General features: G+C 42.3%; 2 protein-coding genes across 4 annotated transcripts in view; one reads left to right on the forward strand and one right to left on the reverse strand.

Annotated features, from left to right (window-relative positions):
• Window positions 1-12,387, forward strand: part of LOC125457351 (zinc finger protein 239-like) — a 34,530-nt gene extending 22,143 nt beyond the window's left edge. Inside the window, exon 5 of the mRNA XM_059650010.1 lies at window positions 7,681-12,387. Coding sequence (XP_059505993.1) covers window positions 7,681-8,410 — 730 coding nt within the window. The 3' untranslated portion in view covers window positions 8,411-12,387. The remainder of the gene's footprint in view (window positions 1-7,680) is intronic.
• epsti1 (epithelial stromal interaction 1) overlaps window positions 1-20,668 on the reverse strand; it is a 106,939-nt gene extending 86,271 nt beyond the window's left edge. For all 3 annotated transcript variants that reach the window (XM_059650050.1, XM_059650048.1, XM_059650049.1), the window contains exon 1: window positions 20,571-20,668. The gene's annotated coding sequence lies outside the window, so the exon portion shown is untranslated. The remainder of the gene's footprint in view (window positions 1-20,570) is intronic.
• Between the last annotated feature and the right edge of the window lie 1,328 nt (window positions 20,669-21,996).

Genomic DNA, 21,996 nt, shown 5'->3' on the forward strand with positions numbered 1-21,996 from the left:
TGCTGTTTGGTGTGCAAGTAGTCCTATTTGTTAGGGTCATCAGGACGACACTTTGTTTTTAGGTATGCCTTATGCTGTTCCTGTCATGCTGTCCTGCACTCTCCATTGAACCAGGGTTGATCCACTGGGTTGGTGGCAATGGTCATCAACTGAGTGATACGTTGGTCTGTGAGGTTGCAGATCGTGCTGGAGTAAAATTCTGCTGCTATTGATGGCCCACAGCACCTCATGGATGGATGTCCATTCTTGAGTTTCTAGATCTGTTCAACATCTGTCCCATTTCACATGGAAATAGTGTCACATGACATAATGGATGGTTATTCTGAATGTGAAGGCAGGGCTTCAACTCCACAAGGACTAGTGTGGTGGTCACTTGTTGATACTGTCATGGACTGATGCATCTGCAGTGGGGAGATTGGTAAGGATGAGGTCAAGTATGTTTTTCCCACTTGTTGGTTCCCTTATTATCTGCTGCTGACCCAGTCTCGCAGCAGGATCCCTCAGCACTTGACCAGCTTGATCAGTGGTGCTTGTGCCAAACCACTGTTTGTGGTGGACATTGAAATCCATCACCTATTTGTTAAAAGATTAGGAGAGAGATGGGAAAAACAACTTTTACATGGTCTGAAACTGCTGGCCCTGTAATTATTTCAGTTTGGTGGCCACAGTGCTTTTTCCTGGAGTAAGGGCCCACGTTAGAGGCATCATCTTTGTGTGGGACAATGGATAGCAGTGTGCATACGTGAGGCAACAGCTTGAGCGAAGTGTGCAGTTCTGGTCACCTGATTGTAGAAAGGGTGCACAGGATGTTGCCAGGATGAGAAAAATGCAGCTATGAGCAAACCTGGAATAGGCTCAAATACAAGAGGCTGAGGGGTAACTTTGTTAAGATATTTGAAATTATGAGGGGAACAGTTGGAATGGACCTATTTATCTTAAGAGAGAGGCCAGTGACGAGAGGAAATAGATTTACAATGATTGGTTGTAAGATTAGATTAGTAATGATGAATCATTTTTTTCACCCAGACAGTATTTGGGGTCTGAGACTCACTGCCTGAAAGGTTTGGCAAGGAGAAACCCTCAACTTATTGAGCAAGTCCTGGATGTGCACCTGGAGTGTTATAACCTGCAGGGCCAAGGACCAAATGCTAGCAAATTGAGGCAGGATGTGTGACTGCTTTTTCAAATGGTATGGACGGATTGGGTAGAGTGGGTTATTTTTGTATCACGAACTTGCGGTGTCCCGTGAAACAAAGTCAAAAAGGTAGAGAAATGTTTGCCTCTTTCAAATTTCTATCTCAGAGTCATACTGTGTAGAAAAAGCCCTCCACCCAATTGAGTCTGCATCAGCTAATAACTACCACTGAAGGTGCATGAATTCCAATTTTCCTGCATTTGTATCATATCCTTGAATGTTATGATGTTTTAAGTGTTCATCCAAATATGTTTTAAGGTTGTAAGGTTTCTGGTCTCCACTATCTTCCCAGGCAGTGCATTCTCTGTGATTCCAACCACCGTCTGACAAAAAATGTTTTTTCTTCAAATCCTTCCTAATCTCTTGCCCCTTACCCTAAAACTATGCCTCCTTGTAATTGACCCCTCAACCCAGAGGAACAGCTGCTTCCTATGCACCCTGTTCATTACCCCTCATAATCTTATACACCATAATCATGTCCCCCCTCAGCCTTCTCTGATCTAAAGAAAATAATCCAAGCCTATCCAGGCCTTCCTTACAGCTCAGTTGCTCCAACGCAGGCAGCATCCTGGTGAACCTCCTCTGTATCCCATCGAGTGCTATCACATCCTTCTTGTAGTGAGATGACCAGAACTGCTCACAGTACTCCAGTTGTGACCTAACCACCACTCCGTAAAACTTGAATATTACCTCCTTGCTGTTCTACTCTGTATTACGAGTGATGAATGTAAGTGTGTTTAAGTGTTCCTTATACGTTATTAACAATCCTGTTCATGGGCTCTGCTGATGTCAGGGATTTGCAAATAATTAGCCAAAGATCCTTCTGTTCCACTGAGTATTCAGTGTCCTGCCATTCATTAAATACTGCTTCATCCTGTTTCTTCCAAAGTGCATCACCACGTCATTGACAGGATTAAATATTATCTGCCACTGCTCAATCCATCTGGTCAACCCATCTATATCTTCCTGTAAACTACAACCATCATCTTCACCATTAGTCAATCTTGGTGTCTTCTGGAAATGTGCTTAACATTACCCCCACATTTTCGTCGGTATCATTTATATAAATAACAAACAATAAGGGTCGCAGTTTTGATCCTTGTAGTATACTGCTGGACACCAGCCTCCAGGGACTCAAACAGCCTTCTACCACTACCCTTTTGTATCCTATTATTAGGCCAGTTTCTGATCGATCTCACCAAGTTTCCCTGAATTCCATGTGCTTTAACCTTCTCAATCAATCTCCAATGTGGAACCTCGTCAAAAGCTTTGCTAAAATCCATATAAACTATATCTATTGAACTTTCACTGTCCACATACTGGCTCACATTTTCGTAAAATTTAATATTTGTTAGAATTGTCCAACCGCTGACAAAGTCATGCAGACTATCCTAATTAACCCATGCCTTTCCGAATGGATATTAATTCCCTCCTTCAGAACTTTCTCCAGTGGTTTCCCTGCCATTGATGTGAGATTCATTGGTCTGTAATTTCCTGAATCCACCTCCACTGTCTTTCTTAAACAGTGGAACCACATTAGTCATCTTCCAGTCCTCTGGCACTTCTCCTGTGACCTGAGATGAATAAAATATTTGTGTCAGAGCCCCTACAATTTCCTGCCTTGCCTCCCAGAGTAGGCTGGGAAGCAATTCATCCAGGCCAGTGGATTTGTCTGCTTTTAAGCCTGACAGAGCCTCCAATATGTCCCTATTTCCTATATCAAACTGTGCAAGTTCCTCACACTTTGTTTTCCTGAATCCTGTATCTACATTCTCCTTTTCCAGAGTGAAGGCCAAAGACAATGTTCTGCAGCTTCACACACTGCCCCTGACAGGCCCCACTACTTCTCTTGTCAACCTCTTTCCTTCAATGTATTTTAAAAATATCTTGGGGTCCTTCCTAATCCTGTTCATAAGTTCTTTCTCATGTTCCGTTTTTGCTATTCTAATTGCTTTCTTCAGTTCGCTATTGCAATTGCTTTATTGCTCATCCATTTCTGCATTGTCCTAGATATCCAGGGTTCCTGGAAATTACAGCTCCCGTATTTCACCCAAAATGGTACATACGGACCTGTACACACTCTAGCTTTTTTTTAATGCTCCCTGCCACTGCTCTGCTATAGACATATCCACGAGGAGCTGTTCCCAATAAATTTTGGAAAGATCCTGCTTTATTTTGATAAATTCTGTCTTCCTCCAATCCAAAGTCATCTTTTGCAGTTATCTTTTTCCTGGTCCATAACAAATTTGAACCATATCATGTTGTGGTTGCTATTGCTAAAAATGTTCCCCCAGTGCTACATTTAACATTTGTCTACCTTTATTCCCCAGAACCAGGTCCAGCATTGTGCTGTCCCTCATTGGGCCTTCTATACATTGGCACAAAAAACTCGCCTGCATACATTTCAAGAAATCTGCCCGCACTAATCCCGTAACATTATGGCTGTCTGAATTAATGTTGGAAAAGTTGAAATCCCCTGGTATAGTGTAGTTGATTATTATTTTTACACACCTCTGTGAGCTGTCTACATACTTGCTCCTCTATTTCCCACTGACTCTTTAGGGACCTTTAATACTGTCCGAGTAACATGACTGCCCCTTAATGTTCCTAAATTCTACCCACACAGCCTCATTTGAGGACTCTTCCAAGACATCATCCCTCCTTATTGCAGCAATTGACTCCTTAATTAATACTTCCACTACCACCACCCTTTTTACACTTTCCTCCGTCTGTCCTAAAGATTCTAAGTCATGGAATGTTGTATTACCAGTCCAGCCCTTCCCTCAACTAAGTTTCTTTGATGGTAACAATATCATAATTCCATGTGTCAATGCACGCCTTTAACTTATCAGTTTTACATATTACACTCCTAATGTTAAAGACCATCTAGGCTTGTCTTAATTTCCTGATACTCAACATAGTTAGACTCACTCTGACCTGCTTCCTTTGCTGTAGCATAATGTGTCTCTCTTTTGTCAATATTCTGTGTTCCCTGCCCCTGCCAGACTTGTCTAAAAACCTCCCAACAGCCCTAGTAAACCTGCCTGCAAGGATGTTGGCTCCAATGTGGTTCACGTGCAGACCATTCCATTTGTACATGTCCCACGTTTCCTAAAATCAATCCCAGGTTTTCTGGAATATAAGATCTTCCCTAATGCACCAGCTCTTGAACAACACATTCATCTGTGTTGTTTTCCTATTTCTGTACTCGCTAGTATGTGGCATTGGGAATAATTCAGAGATTATGACCATCACGGTGGCTCATTGGTAAGCAGTGTTGCCTAACAGTGCCAGGGACCCAGGTTCAATTCTACCCCTGGGCAACTGGGCACATACTCCCCGTGTCTGTGTGGGTTTCCTTTGATTGCAGTTTAGGTGGATTGGCCATGCTAAATTGCCCATACTGTCCGGGGATGTGTATTAGCCATAGATTAGCCATGGGAAATACAAGGTTGCAGGGATGGGATGGGTCTGGGTGGAATGCTCTTTGGAAGGTCAGTATGAACTCAATGGCCAAATGACCTGCTTCCACACAGTAGGGATTCTATGATCAAGGTCTTGCCTTCTAATGTACAACCTAGCTCCCTGAATTCTCGATGCAAGACCTCTTTCCTCACTTTATTGGCTATATCTTTAGCACCAACATGTACTATGATCTCAAGTTTGAGAAGATTTGTAGCTCGGGTTGTGGATCAGCTTGTAGCCTTGCTCGCCAAGCCAGTGTGTTTAGTTGCAGACGGAGACGCACTGATGATGTTACCTAGCAGGGTCATGTAACATCTACAATCAAACACACCGGCTCAGGGAGCAAGTCTACAACCTCGTGTACCTTGATCTCTAACTCATTACCCTATCCTTTTAGGAGGCCCTGCAGCCGTTCAGTGACAGCCCTGACCCTGGCACCAAAGTAGTAACATGCCATCCTGGAGTTACATCTTCAGCTGCAGAAACTCCTGTTTGTGCCCCTGGCTAAAGAATCCCCTGTTACTATAGCTCTTCCTTTCTTCTTCGTCAGCCTGCTCCGTCCCTGGAATGTGAGGCCACCTGTGGGTGCTTGTGACTTGACTGACTTTAATCGTCCGAGATATCAGCATCCACATAAATTTGCATACCTCCACCAACTCTCCTCAATTTAACCTGCTCTGAAGACAACAAGCCCATTTCTCTATCTAACCTTGCAACTAGAATTCTTCAACCATCAAACCATTTTTGACAAATCTTCCCTGCAGCCTTTCGAACACCCTGACAGCCTTCACAATGTGTGGTGGACACCAGTTTGCACAGAACCAGGACTATGTGTTGTAATGTCACGAGCCAATAATTGCACATTGACAACACAACACCACCGTTCCCTGGGGATTTCCTCGACTGAGAGACTTTTCTCTGACTCCAGTGTTTTGGATATCTTTTCAGGTGCAGGATCCAACAGGAGATTTTAAAATTGAAAGCTGAATTTATTTCAAAGGTGAGAATTTTTGACCATGCATCTACAATTTAGAGCTTTTAGAGCTGTATTCTGTTAACTTGAAGAGGTTTCATGTCTGTTGGGTTGATATGACTCATTTACAGTGATTTAAATCCATATCCATCATTTTCACTGATTCACATCTGTCCTCCCTGGTCAACTCTCTGCTATTGTCTGACAATCCCTGTCTCTAAAATTGTGTACATTAACTCTCTAGTAGTTCACTGCTACTTTTGTCGACTGGTCTAAGTGAACTCTCCACCATTACAAATCCCTTGACCACATGCTCCTGACTTACTGGAATTATCCTCCCACAGTATTTTTCACAGTAGGAACTGATTTTTTTTTTTCCTGCATTATAGTCAACTTCCCTTCTTCTGAGCTCGTATTGACCATCACATTCTGCATCATTTTTATTCCCTATAATTCACTGTGCACATCCAGAAGCATTAACTGTGCTTCTGCCTCCACAGAGATGGCCTGACTTGCTGAGTATTTGCAGCATTAACTGTCTTCATTCCAGATTTGCTGCAACTGCATTATTTTGCTATCATTTTGTTGCAGGTGATGCATGCAGAGTCGAGTTTAGCAACACAAACAGACCAATTAAGAGCAGGTTTGTGTCAAAGTTGAGGTTTGTTCAGCATTTGGTCCTGAGCCTGCACTTTTTAAGCGAGTCACAGAATCATCAAGTAGTTAAATTACCGAAACATACTGTTTAGCCCACTGCACCTGTGCTGGTTCTCTGCTATAACAAATCAACTCGTTCCAGTCCCCTGTCCTTTCACTGACAAGACCAACAACAGATATTTCTGATCCCCAGCTCCTGTGGAGAAGATGATAATTGACATTATTAAACTGCTGCAGGCTTTTTGGTAAAAGTGCCCCCACAATTTTGTAATGTAAGGAGGTAATGAGGAAAGAGCATTTGGGTACATATCCAAAATTTAGCTTTAAGGAGTATCTTAAAAGAGGAAGTTGAGGTAGATAGATGAAGGGGAGGAATTCTAAAGCTCATGGTATTGGTAGCTGAAGGAATAGACATCGTAGTTGCAACAGTAAAAACCATGAATGTTCAAGAATTAGAGGAGCACAGATAGTTTACAGGGTTGAAGGAGAAGATTCCAGAGATTAGGAAAGGCATGACCATGAAGGGATTTAAAAAGAAGGATTAAAATTAAAGTTTAGGTGCATCTTATCCTGGATGCTTTTTAAGCCAGTGAGCGCAGGTGAATGGATGAGTAAGACTTGGTGTGTGGAAGGACACAAGGAGCAGAGTTTTGGAAAGACTTGAAGGCTACAGAGAAGTTGAATGTAGGAGGCCAGTTGGGAATGTTTTAGTACTGTCAAATCAAGGTAACCAAGAAATGAGTGAGAGTTTCAGTAGCAGATGAGCTGAGCTTGGTTGGAGTCAGTTAATGTTACTGAGGTGGATATCAGAGATCTTATTGATGAAAGGTGTATATGGTTGAAAACTCATCCTTTTGACACTCTTGTGACCAATCTGGCAGAGAGTTAACTGAGGGAGAAGGGTAAAGTTGGTGGAATGCAGAGTTTGTAGTAGGGAACTAAAGGAAATGGCTTCAGACTTCTCAAGATTGAAATGGAAGAAATTTGTGCTTATCCAGAACTGGTCAGGATGGTGCGTGATGGCGATGGTGTTCGCAAACCCCGGTCCTTCTCCATGGTCGAGACTTTGAGTTGTTGGGACGTTTCTTAAATTTTTGGTCAGGTTTTTGATTGGTAAAATGATATTTTTTCATCACCTGCCTTTCCTATCTCTCCCTCATTCTTGTTCTCACTTTCTCTCATACATACACACCCTTTCCTTCCCTTCTCCTGCATCCCCTTCTCCCCCTCCCCCTTGCAATAGTGAAGTATCTGGGGGTTTTATGAGAATCCAGTAACTTTCTTGACTTTCCCCTAGTGTTGGCTGTTCATTCAGCTCTGTTACACAACCTGCCTTTGTGTTTTTTGTCGGTCCTTACTCACATTTTTCTGTTTTAAATCATATTCACAGGGAATTGGAAAGGGAACATTTGCAGTTGGGAACCTCAAACCAGACTTCACATCAGGATTTGATGGAATCACCCAGTTCATTGTCAACGGAATCTCATTGGATTTTGAACGTGGAAGGAAAAGGTGCTGCTCCCAATGGGGAGAAATGGTACATGTGTTCTTTGTGTGGGAGAGGCTTCCAACGATCATCTGGACTCTCGAAACACAAGCGCACTCACACTGCAAAGAAACAGTGGCAATGTGAGAACTGTGGATTGGGATTTAATTACCCATCTGAGTTTGAAGCTCATCAGTATAGTCACACTGGGGAAAGACCATTCAGCTGCTCAGAGTGTGGGAAGGGATTTTTTCAGTTGTCTCACCTCAGGCAACACCAGCGAGTTCATAGCAAGGAGAGGCCGTACAAATGCTTTGAGTGTGGGAAGGGATTCACTAACTCATCCAATCTGCTGCAGCACCAGCGATTTCATATTGGGGATAGGCCATTCACCTGCTCTGAATGTGGGAAAGGTTTTGTTGTCTTATCTGATCTGCAGAGACACCAGCAAGTTCATACTGGGGAGAGACCATACACCTGCTCTGAGTGTGGCAAGGGATTTAGGCAATCGTCCACCCTGCTGCATCACCAGCAAGCTCATAGTGGAGAGAAACCTTTCCGATGCCCAGGAGTGTGGAAAGTGCTTTCAACGTTCTGGGAACCTGATAACGCATCAACTTGTTCACACAGATGAGAGACCATTCAGATGCTCTCAATGTGGATTGAGTTTCAGAAAATCATCTCAACTGTCAGCACACCAGCGATCTCACACTGGGAAGAGGCCTTTCACCTGCACTGAATGTGGGAAGGGATTCACTCGGTCATTCCACCTACTGAGACACCAGAGAACTCACAAAGGAGAGAGGCCATTCACTGCACTGTGTGTGGGAAGAATTTCAGTCAGTCATCCCACCTACTGAGACACCAGCGAGTTCACACGGACATGAAACCTTTTGTGTGTCCAGACTGTGGGAAGTGCTGTAAAAGTTCTGGGGAATTGCTGTCTCATTAGCGGGCTCACTCCGATGAAAGACCATTCAGGTGCTCTTTCTGCGAAACTGGGTTCAGGTGGTCGTCCCAACTCACTAAACACCACCGTATTCACATTGGGGAGAAGCCATTCACTTGCTCTGAGTGTGAGAAGGGATTCACTCAGTTATCCAACCTATTGAGACACCGGCGAGTTCACACTGGGGAAGAGGACGTTCACCTGCTCCGAGTGTGGGAAGGGATTCACACAGTCATCCAACCTATTGAGACACCAGCGAGTTCACACTGATGAGAAACCTTTTATATGCCAAGACTGTGGGAACTGTTATAAAAGCTCTGGGGAACTGGTGTCCCATCAATGCGTTCACACTGATGAGAGACCGTTCAGGTGCTATCACTGTGGGACTGGGTTCAAACGTCAGTCTGAACTCACTGTGCACCAGCGAATTCACACTGGGGAGAGGCCATTAACTTGCTCCAAGTGTGGGAAGGGATTCAGTCAGTCAGCCCACCTGCAGACACACCAGCGAGTTCATACTGGGGAGAGTCAGTTCACTTGCTCCAAGTTAGAGGCAAAAGAAAAAGGAAGAGAAAAGTAAGTTGGAACTGAAAACTCATAACTGAATTAAAATGGTGGAGGTAAAAGGTGAAAAGTTGGAGTAGTGATGAGGACAGCAATAGAAAGCAAACCCATCGTAGGCAAAGGCCTGGTGGGCATCTGTTTAAATATGCTCAAGCATTGCCAAAGTTCGATGATAAGGATGTAGAAGACTTTTTCATTTCATTTGAAAACATAGCTAAATTAATGAATTAATTAATTAATTAATTCATTATTAATTAATGAATTATGGTGACCATGTTTGATCCAAACAAAGCTGATAGCTAGAGCTAGTGAGGTATTTGCATCAATGTTGGAGGAGGTATCTGGGGAGTATAATCAAGTGAAAAGTGCTATTCTAAGTGCATATGAGCTAGTACCAGAAGCCTACAAACAATGTTTTCGGAATCTAAGGAGAGACCCATTGAGTTCGAAAGGATGAAACAAAGTAATTTTGATAGGTAGATAAGGGCACTGAAAATAGATCAAACATATGATGCTGTTAGAGAGACGATTATTTTACAGGAGTTCAAAAATTGTAGTAAGAGCTTGTATGGAAGAGCAAAGAGTTAAGACTGCAAGATTAGCAGTGGAAGTGGCAGATGATTGAGTTTGTTCATAAATCAAAGTTTGGCTTCTGACATCAATTTCTCTCTCTCACAGATTGAAACTGGGGAAGAGAGAATTTCTCAGGTAGTGAGGGAAAAGGAGATCTCACTGAAGATAGTTTACTGCAGGGTAAAGAGGAAACCCATGAGGCGGAAAGAGAAGTCAGAAAGCTCAGGTGTTTTCACTGTAGCAAAGTGGGCCACATGAAGCCGTCATGTTGGTGGTTTAGAAAAAGCACTGGGCAGACAAAGTAGGGAAAACAGGATAAGCCAATGAGTTTTGTTGAAGTGATAAAGCACAGTGGTAGCTTAAAAGCTGCAAAGGAATGTAGAACGTGGTCAGGGCTTGGTTGAGAAGAATGTGCCAAGTCCCATTAAGTGATTTACTTGAATAGGTAAGGTTTACTCGTGTATGTCAGAGGAGAGGTAAAGAAATCAAGATTTTAAGAGATACAGAAGCAGGTCAATCTTTGGTGAGAGATGAGGAGATATGTAATTGAGAAGGAATATTGCCAGAAAAGGTGGAATTCATGGTGAGAAGAGCAGTGTTTCATTATATAAGGTGAGGTTTCAGAGTCTGGTGAAAAGCTGGTAGGAGTGATAGAGAAATTCTCAGTTCCAGAAATACAATTTATTTTTGATGACATAGCTGTATGACATGGGGGCAGGGGGTGGGGGTGTTGCCTACTGTGTGGTTAAAAAGCCAGTGGAATATCACGCAACTGACACGTTGTTATAAGTAGTATGTCCTGGGATTTTTCTTGACTATGTTGGAACAAGGTCACAAAGCTGCAGGTTGAAGCAGGGAGAGAAATCAAAGAATTCAGATGAGGAACTTAAAGTTCAATTAGCAGAGACTATGTTTGATCAAATGCTTGAGAAAAAGCAAGAACAAATGGAGGACAAAGTGGATATTTTTGGTTCAAAAAAATTAGCTGAATTACAACTGCAAGATGAAAAGCTAAAGTAGTTGTATCCAAAATGAAAAACAGAAGAAGAATGAGTATACCCCAGAATGTTGCTATCTTAAAAATGGCATCTTGGAGAGGAAATGGAGACCATCGCATGTTCAGGCAGATGAGAAATGGATAGAAATTCATCAAGTTGTATTACCAGTGTGTCATAAAAAGGAAGTGTTACATGTAGCACACGGATTACCAACAGGTGGTCATTTGGGAGTAGGGAAAACTTGAACCAAAATGCAAAAACATTTTTTTTTGGCCTGCAATGTATAAGGATGTGGTTGAATTTTGCTGGACATGTCATATGTGTCAGGTAATTGGAGAACCTCAGGCACTGATAAAACCTGCACCCTTAAAACCCATTCCTGTATTTGAGGAAACTTTTACAAGGGTCTTAATTGATTGTGTAGGACCCCTACCTAAAACAAAAAGTGGGAATTGGTATTTGTTGGTATATCTGTCTACTAGAATTACAGTATGTAATATTGCAGCTAACAAGATTGAAGAGTTACTCCATAAGACCATAAGACATTGGAGTGGAAGTAAGGCCATTTGGCCCATCAAGTCCACTCCGCCATTTAAATCATAGCTGATGGGCATTTCAACACCACTTCCCTGCACTCTCCCTGTAGCCCTTGATTCCTTCTGAGATCAAGAATTTGTCGATCTCTGCCTTGAAGGCATCCAACGTCCCGGCCTCCACTGCAATCTGCGGCAATCAATTCCAAAAGCCCACCACTCTCTGGCTGAAGAAATGTCATCTCATTTCAGTTTTAAATTTACCCCCTCTAATTTTAAGGCTGTGCCTACGGGTCCTAGGCTCCCTACCTAACGGAAACAACTTCCTAGCATCCACCCCTTCTAAACCATACATTATCTTGTAAGTTTCTATTAGATCTCCCCTCAACCTTCTAAACTCTAATGAGTACAATCCCAGGATCCTTAGCTGTTCGTCATATGTTAAACCTACCCTTCCAGGGATCATCCGTGTGAATCTCCGCTGGACACGCTACAGGGCTAGTATGTCCTTCCTGAGGTGTGGGGTCCAAAATTGGACACAGTATTCTAAATGGGGCCTAACTAAAGCCTTATAAAGCCTCAGAAGCACATCGCTGCTTTTATATTCCAACCCTCTTGAGATAAATGACAACATTACATTCGCTTTCTTAATTACGGACTCTACCTATAAGTTAACCTTTAGAGAATCCTGGACCAACACTCCCAGATCCTTTGCACTTCTGATTTGCGAATTTTCTCACCATTTAGAAAGTAGTCCATGCCTGTATTCTTTTTTCCAAAGTGCAAAACCTCACATTTACTCTCATTGAATTTCATCAGCCGTTTCCTGGACCACTCTCCTAAACTGTCTAAATCTTTCTGCAGCTTCCCCACCTCCTCAGTACTACCTGCCTGTCCACCTATCTTCGTTCCCTTCATTCAGATCATTAATATACAAGGTGAACAGCTGTGGCCCCAACACTGAACCCTGCGGGACACCGCTCGTCACCGGTTGCCATTCATCCCACCTCTGCCTTCTGTCAGACAGCCAATCCTCAATCCAAGCCAGTAGCTCACCTCGAACACCATGGGCCCTCACCTTGCTCAGCATATGCTGTGCTACTTTCAAATGCTGTCTAGCCAACTCACCCACTCTATTTAATCTCTTCCTAAAAGTTGACAAATAATGTAAATGTGTGGTCTCTGAACTTTGACTCACCAATTTCTTCTTAATTTCAGCGGTTTTCTCACTTTTTTAACTAGATACAGACTGTCCACAGTGAAACTATCAGATCATGGTAAAATTTTACTTCAAACATATTCAAGGAAGTTATGGATAGTTTAGGAATAAAACAATTCAAATCCACTGTGTACCATCCAGAATTGCAGGGAGCATGAGAATGGGGGCATCAAACTTTAAAAGACCATGTTGAGCGCTTATAGTCAAGACTATCCAGAGGATTTGGATTTGTACTTTGTGCAATTAAGTAAGCACCTAACGAATCAACTAAATTCCATCCATTTGAATTACTTTTTTGGCATGAAGTGAGAGAAGCACTGAAATTAATTAAGAAGAAATTGGTGAGTCAAAATTCAGAGACCATACATTTACATTATTTGTCAACTTTTAGGAAGAGATTAAATAGAGTGGGTGAGTTGGCTAGACAGCATTTGAAAGTAACACAGCATATGATGAAATAGAAAGCAGACAAACAATTTTGTTAGTGCGGTTAAAGTGTTAGTTACTTCAGTGGTAAGTAAACTTTTAAAGGCAAGGATTAGTGGGCCTTATCAAATTGAAAAGAAATTGGGTGACGTGAATTATTTGATAAGCATGACATATAGAAGGAAATCTCATAGATTGTATCATGTGAACATGCTCAAAAGATATTTTGATAGGAAGGAAAGCAAAAGGAGAATGTGGTACTGGTTACAATTCAGAGAAAAGAATTAAGTTTAGACGATACTAATTTAGATATTCCTCAAATTAAATTGGACAATGAGGAAGTTCTAAAAAAATTGGGATAAATTATTGTTACCTTCCAGATGAAAATCAATATGAACTAAAACAGTTATTACAATCTTATTGGGAGATATGTGGGAATAAGCTGGGAAATACAAATCTAATTATGCATGATGTTGGTATAGGAAATGCTGTTCCAGTTAAGCAATGTCCTTATAGATATAATCCTCTTAACATTGGCAGATTCAAAAGGAGATTGAACTCGTGCTCAAAGACAATATAATCAAACTGAGTTGCAGCAAATGGAGTTCACTCATAGTAATGGTGCCAAAATCTGATTCATATCCTAATCCACATTGGAAGACAATATTGAAAAGGTGGGACAAGCAACTTATATTTCTAAGTTGGACTTTTCACAGAGGATATCGGAGGGTGCTCTTATCCGAAGGAGTGAAGGAAATTTCTATTTTTGTGGTGCAGAATAAACTGTACAAGTTTAAATTTATGTCATTTTGCATTAAAAATGCACTAGCCACATTTCAAAGACTACCCAATAAAGTCATTTCTGGATTACCCAATGTGTGTTGTACATATATGGTGATTTTTAGTCACACGTGGAAGGAACATTTTCAGCATCTATCAAAATTATTTGATCGATTTCATGAGGTAGATTTGGTGATAAACCTGGCTAAGAGTGAGCTTGCGAAAGCCCAAGTCATGTTCCTGGGCTAAATCGGCGGACATGAAAGAGCCCCGCAGGATGTGAAATAAATGTTATTGGGGAGTTTCCCATTCCATTGACGGAGAGAGCAGTATTAGCCCAAGTTTTTTTTTAAATCAGAGGTTTACACTGAAGTTTAGAAGTGCTGTTGCTCCACTGACTGACTTGTTGAAGTGGTGCAGAAAATTTTAGTGGATGGAGGAATGTCACAATGTCAGCGCTAGCCACATCCAATTACACAAATGCATTTAAAGTGGCTACTGATGCAAGTGACGTGGGTTTTGGTGCTGTGCTCTTGCAAGGAGATGATAAGGAAATGGAAAGACCTATTGGGTATTTTTCCAGAAAACTTAATAATGGTCAACAGAAATATTCCACAATTGTGAAGGAGACCTTGATCTTGTAACTTGGCTTTGCAACATTTCAACGTATATATTGCCAGTAATGTGTCTGAGACAATTGTATATACTGATCATAATCCCTTAAAGTTTTGGAAAAAATGAAGGATAAAATTTCCAGACTGTTTATTCCAAACTTCTTATTACAGCCATTCAGTTTGAAAATTATACACGTGGCAGGATGAGATAGTAATTGTTAATGTATTTAATGAAGGAAGATGGAACATTTGGTCGCAGGAAAAAGGAGGACTGAAATGGACTGTCGTAGTGAATGTTTGCATGCTTAGAGTCAATGTAATGTACATGTATTGTAGTGTATTAATAGCAAAAGACTAAAGTTTTATTTAAAATGATGCCATCTTTGTGTATTGATGGATTTTTTTTAAAAGTGGAGGAATGTGACGATACTATCACTTTAAGAGGGGTATTTCATCCTTTTTGTTTGAGGAAAGGTTGAGACAGAAAGGCTGAGCAGTCAGATTCAAAGCCCATAATGTAAACAGCTTGTGAGGCCTTGTGTTTATGTGTTAACTATATGGGAACACTTACTGCTTAATCGTTAGATAATCTATTATTCTGTTAAGTTTTCCAATAGAGTTGTTTCAATTGTTGCATTTTAACTATAGTGTAGCCTCCACCCCCCCCCTCCCCCCCCCAGTGTGGGGGACTCAATTACTAGGGGTCATGAGTTCAAAGTGAGAGGAGGGAAGTTTAAGGGAGATATGCGATGAAAGTTCTTTATGCAGAGGGTGGTGGGTGCCTGGGACACCTTGCCAGCGAAGGTGGTAGACGCAGACTCGTTAGCGTCTTTTAAGATATATTTGGACAGCTACATGCATGGGCAGGGAGCAAATGGACACTTACCCTTAGAAAATAGATGACAGGTTAGACAGAGGATCTTGATCGGCGCAGGCTTGGAGGGCCAAAGGGCCTGTTCCTGTGCTGTAATTTTCTTTGTTTGTATGAATAAAGTGTTTTGCTTCATGACTGGTAGTTTGACCAATCGAATTGCATCTGGAATGCAGTGGCTGGTACTTGCCTTTAAAATAAGACACATTAGGGTCTAGGCTATCTTTTTCATATATTTTGAGGGGGAAACAGCGTTAGTCTAATCCACAACACCAGCAAGTTCAAACTGGGATTGAATCGGGTTTGGTTGAGATATATCATTGTAGATTTCAATCTTTTCCACCTCAGTGTTGAAAAACACTTGGCTGGAGCTCAGAAAGGATAATTCGAGGGGAAGATTGTACAACAGGAATAGAATTTCAGGTTGGACACAGTACTTTGGTATCACACTGAGATGGTAAACAACACTTTCTGATCCCTCTTCACTGTCACAGTGACGCTGCCACAAGTTAAGGAATAAAGCCTCCACGGGTGGATTGTATGAAAGCTGTGTTTCAATTTCTGATTAACATCACTGGTTACATGGTTGTGGTATAGTGAGAATGAAAGACAGTGAAGTGTTCAATTAACCACAATTGTACTAAATGGCAGGGCAGTTCTGAATAGTCTACTGCCAGGTTTCTGTTCTTGCATACAAACATGTCTATGCTTAGTGAAGAAGTTAATGTCATGAGGAGAAATGAAGATAAGCTGATTGACATTGAGTATCTCAGCATGTAATCCAAAAACAGCTTGTATTTACAGAGAGAGTTGTGGGGCTGGAGGAGGTTATACAGATTGAGGATCTTGTTAACAATGTCTAACTCAGGGTGGTCAAACTCATTTTCCACAGTGGTTTGATGTGATAACTTGGCTCTGAGTGAGGGCCATATTCTATAGTAGAATTTCTACAGTGTGGAAGCAGGCCATTCAGTCCATTGAGTCTACACTGGCCCTCTGAAGAGCAGCCTACCCGGACCCACCCCATCCCTGTAACCCTGCATTTCCCAAACCTCACCCACACAACCCTGAAGATTATGGGCAATTTAGCATGGCCAATCTACCTAACCTGCACACCTTTGGACTGGTGTTTATCACATGGTGCTTATCAAAATAGAATCAGTTACAGATTAGTTCTGTTATTTACTGGCATCTCATTATTTAAAAAAAAATCATCCTGCTGCTCCTGATACCCAATACCTCTTAGCTTGAAACATCACATCAATACATGGTGCAAATGGCTTGACTGAGGCCAGTCCTAGATAATAACTTAAGGACATCATTCCTTGAAACTGGAGTCACAGGTAAAATAGGATAGTGAAGAAGGCATTTGCTGTGTTTGCCTGTATTGGACAGTGCATTGAGTATTGGAGTTGAGAGGTCAGTTTGCGGCTGTATGGAACATTGGTTAAGTCCACTTTTGGAATACTGCGTGCAATTCTGGTCACCCTGCTATCAGAAGGCGTTGTGAAATTTGAAAGCGTTCAAAAAAGACTTAAGGATGTTGCCGGGGTTGGAGGGTTTAAGCTACAGGGAGCGGCTGAATAAGCTGGGGCTGTTTTTCCTGGACTGTTGGCGACTGAGGGATGACCTTATAGAGGTTTATAAAATGGCATGGATAGGATAATTAGGGACATCCTTTCCCTGGGGTGGGGGGGGGAAGAAAAGGAGTCAAAAACTGGACAGCATAGATTTAAGGTGAGAGGGGAAAGATTTAAGTGGGACTCAAGGGGTAACTTTATCACAGAGGGTGGTGTGTGTGTGTGTATGGACTGAGCTGCTAGAGAAACTGGTGGAGGCTGGTACAATGACGATGTTTAAAAGGCATCTGGATGGGTACATGAATAGGAACGGTTTAGAGGGATAATAAGCCAAATGCTGGCAAATGGAACTAGTTTCATCTAGGAAATGGTTGGCATGGGCAAGTTGGACCAAATTGTCTGTTTCTGTGCTATGCATCCATATGACTGTATGGCCACTTGTCAACACAGAATCTTAGGCATTTATAGCACAGGAGGGATGTGAAGTAATTAACCTTCACAGGTTTCCTTCCAGTAAGTGGGTTTGAAAATCTCATTTTCTTTCACTTGACAATAGAAAGAAATAACAGTGCTACCTCACAAAGACTGGGAATTTTCAGTTCACAGCATTTGCAGCTGCTGTATCCAAGCCTTCCAGAGGAAAAAAAAAAGAGACTTTTGCATCAGACTCTTCACTGCTCCTGTACCTGCCCCAGGCCTTCCAAACTCTGCAGTTCTATAAAGCAGCCAGAAGATTGGGCCACCCCAGTTGGGGGAATGGGAGGAAACCACCCCAGGCCTGCCTCTAGCCTCACGATTGGTAAAAAAGTGATCTTCTGGATTTTTTCCAGACCATTTCATGGTCATGTTGGAGGAGACAACAGCTGAGGGCAGGTAAAAGTCAGAAACTAAAAGTTTATAGATGCCCATTATCCAAAATGGAGAATTCCATCAAATTGCAGAAATACCTTATTCTTGTAGATTATACCATCAGCGATAAGGTAACAGAGCAGAGGATATTTACCAGGATTCTGCCTGGGTTGGAGAGTCTGATTTTTTCCACTTACTCTTAGGAGGTGAGTGTTGCTTGCTGTCCAGCACTTATTGCCCTTCCCTAGTTGCCCTTGAGAAGGTGGTGTGACCTAGGAGGAAAGATTGGATAGGCGATATGGTGTTTGTTCTCTTTGGAGTAGTGGACGTTGAGGTGAGATCTGATAGAGATGTATTGATTAGTTAGGTAACACAAGAGGGCACTTATTCCGTTAGCAGGGGATCAATAACCATGGGGCATAAGTTTAAGGTAAGTGGTAGAAGGCCAGAAGGAGAGTTGAGAATAGTTGTCATCCAGAGGATTATAAGAATCTTAAACTCATTGAAAAAAATTCTTGTCAGAAAGGCTGATAACATTTCAGCAGTGTTTAGATATTTGCTTGTGTTGCCGTAGCCTCCAGGGCTACAGACCAAGAGCTGGGAAATGGGATTAGTGTAGTTAGATCTTGAAGGTGATCATCATAAGGGACAGGATCAGTTGCATGGCCTCATTCTGCGTTGTGAGTACATCCTGCTACCTACACAAGTTGCTTTCTTGAGATCATATCCACTGTAGATCTAACAAGACAGACAGCACACTGAACTTCCAGATACTCAGTCTGCAAGTGGATAGAATCCTTTACACGAGCTCAGGAAGGCCTTTCCTGTGATGCCAATGAATGAAATGCCTCTGTTTGTTGCAGTCTTCTCTTTCACCTCTACTGTTGTAGATTGTGTGACTTCATCTAGTTTGCCCTGTGGAAGAGATCCTACGTCCCAACAGAGGAGGACGACACGAAGGTGCAGGAGTCGATGCAAATGCCTGTGCTTGAGCAGCTCACCCGGAATTCCTTCTTTACCAGAGACCTTTCTCCTGCTAATCAATGGTCTTTTGGAGCTCAAGTGACGAACGTTCTTTATTTGTCTCAACTATGGCAGGAAGAGCAGGAGTAAGGGGAGACAATAGAAACTAGATGGGATAAATTTCAGGAGGGTGTCAAACAGAACATAGAGTAATGGAGCTACCAGGAACATTATTGCATTACACCAGGGGCGGCACGGTGGCTCAATGGTTAGCACTGCTGCCTCAAATGCCATGGACCTGGGTTTGATTCCACCTGCAAGTGACTGTTTGTGTGAAGTTTTCACATTGTCCCTGTGTCTGCACAGGTTTCCTCCCACAATCCAAAGATGTGCAGCTTAGGTTCATTGGCTATACTAAATTGCCTGTAGTGCCCAGGGATGTGCAGGCTAACCATGGGAAACACAGGGTTGCAGCAATAGGGTTGGTTCTTGTTCTGGGTGGGATGCTCTTTGGAGGGCCAGTGTGGACTCAATGAGCTGAATTGCCTGCTTCCACACAGTAGGGGTTCTATGATCATGGAACAGACCACAGGCATGATGGGGGAATGCTTCTGATATCTTGAAGAGTCAGATTGAAACTTCCAGTCACACAGGATCTCAAGTGATACAACAAATTATAAACCCAACAGGGTGCTGAAAAATTTGGATTCTGCAGCATCTTCTCCAGCTAAACAGATTGTTGGTTTTCTTGTTCCGTTCCATTGAGAGCAGGCTTAAATTTCATATCCTGTCACAACAACATTTAAATGTTTTACTGTCAAGTAGATATAGTGCTCCTGACACAGACACAGGTAGGAGAATCAGAGTGGGGCACAATTTTTTAAAAATTTATTCATTTTGTGGAATGTGGCTATTGCTGGCTGGCCATTCATTGTCCATCCCTAGATAATACACAATGCCTCCGCTGAAATTCAATGATTTATAAAGTCTTTGCATCACTTTGCACATCTTGTAATATATGTTGATAATTACAAGTTGGAATATCATTCATCCTACATGCATTCTTTCTAGCAATGAAGAGATGTGCACATCAAGTTGCTCACTTCATGCTCCTTGTTTAAATTTATCCCATTTATAGTTTCTAATGCCTCCCCTTACTACTGCTCTTCTGCACTTTCCTCTGCATTACATTTAATTAGTGCATGTAATTTAATACCAAAATTCCACAAATATCATTATATTCCACTCTAGGGTGAACATTCACATCCTCCTCTGCTTTCTGTCTCCTAAACAATGCCACATCCCTGCTCTCACTGTACATTTAATCCACATATTTCAATATTGTGAACACATCCATTAAATGATACTCAAATCACTCTTTACTCATGAGCATAATATGAACTACATCATTCCCACCAACTCTGTCTGATACAGCATCAATTAAGTTTGTCAGAAAGATTTTCATCAATATAACTCTCTTGTTGCTACTAATAAACCAGCTGACATACTTGGAGGACAGTAGTTTTGAAAGATTATTGACGAATGGATCTATTGAAAATTTCAGAGATACTTGGATTTTTTAAAACATGTCATTAAAACGTCATTATGAATGTCACGGCATTATTTCCAACAAAGCTGCCCACCTACACTCACCTTTATTGGCGCCATCCCCACCTCTTTGACCTGTCTTTCTCCTGTCCACCTATCTGGTATTCGCCTGCCATTTTGCCCTTCACATCTGCTTTAAAATTTCCCTCTGTCACCTTAATTACATGCCTCCTAGTATTAGATATTTCAAATCTGGGAAAGAGTATAGTGTTATATAACTATAATATTCCAGTGACCATTACCAGAGAGAACAGTCCCATTTCTTACCATCTTCACAAAACAGCGAGAAACCTGTCACCGCAGGAAACACGAGAGCTCCTCTGATACTGCTGGGCCTGTCGTATTCATCCAGCTCTTCACCTTGGTATCTCTTATAGGGCGGGGTTTCCTGCTTCCCTGTTCCGATTCGTCCACTCGGCTGCCAATTACCCTTTTCTAACCACTAGGAGGCTGAGGCGGACGTTTATACTGTGTCGTAAGTTCTCATAGTTCGAACGGTCATGTTTGAAGGAGTGGGGCGCAGACTGGTTTTGAACTGGAATGGCGGAGATTGGGATGTGTTAAAATTGATGACACGTTGAAGGCTGCGAAGAACATGGCGTAATCTCTCTGTTCCAGACTTCGATGGAGATCTAAAGAATTTGAAGGATGCCATCATAAGAACGGGTCACAATGCTCAACTCCAAGTTCCAATATGCCACAGCAACAAATCCTAATTACATGCTCAGAAGACATACACAGCATACAAGCTGAGGGCGGCACCCTGGCTCAGTGGTTAGCACTGCAGCCTCACACCACTAGGGCCCCGGGTTCGAATCCAGCCTCGGGTGTCTGTGTGGGTTTCCTGCGGGTGCTCCAGTTTCCTCCCACAGTCCAAACTTGTGCAGGATAGGTGGATCAGCCATGCTAAATTACCCGTAGTTCAGGGGTGTGTGCGTTATATGGGTCTGGGTGGGATCCTCCAAGGGGGTGGTGTGGACTTTTGGGCCACACTGTATCGAATCTAATATACAACAGAGAGCTAACAAGGTGTAGAGCTGGATGAACACAGGCCAAACAGCAGCTTTGGAGCAGGAGAGCTAACGTTTCAAGCCTAGAGTACCTTTCATTGTAGTGCCACAGAGTGGAAAGACTATACTGTGTTCTTCGCAGCCTTCAACATATCATAGATGACGAGGGGCAGCTCACCAAGATCATCCCTACACTCCCACTTCTCACCTTCAAACAAGCACCAATCCAGACCATTGTTTGCAGCAAACTACACAGCCTTCAGGACAACATCACACAACTCTGCATGGCATCATCTGCAAGGCATGTCAGATCATTGACATGGGTATTACTATAACATATGGGAACACAAAACACCATAAAATGTCAGGTACTCATGACTGTCAATGCTGTCTATCTCATATGCTGCAGGCAGGGGTGTCCTGGGGCATGGTATATTGGCAAGACCATGCAGATCCTGCAACAATGGATGAATGGACACCACATAACAATTGCCAGACAGGAAAGTTCCCTCCCGATTGGGGAACATTTCAGCAGTCAAGGACATTCAACTTCTGATCTGGTTTGGCCACATCTGGAGTATTGTGTCCAGTTCTGGGTGCCTCATTACACGAAAGATGTGGAAGCATTGGAAAAGGTACAGAGGAGATTTACTAGGATGTTGCCTGGAATGGAGGGAAGTCTT

This window comes from Stegostoma tigrinum, chromosome 12 (assembly GCF_030684315.1).
Source record: "Stegostoma tigrinum isolate sSteTig4 chromosome 12, sSteTig4.hap1, whole genome shotgun sequence".
NCBI lineage: Eukaryota > Metazoa > Chordata > Chondrichthyes > Orectolobiformes > Stegostomatidae > Stegostoma > Stegostoma tigrinum.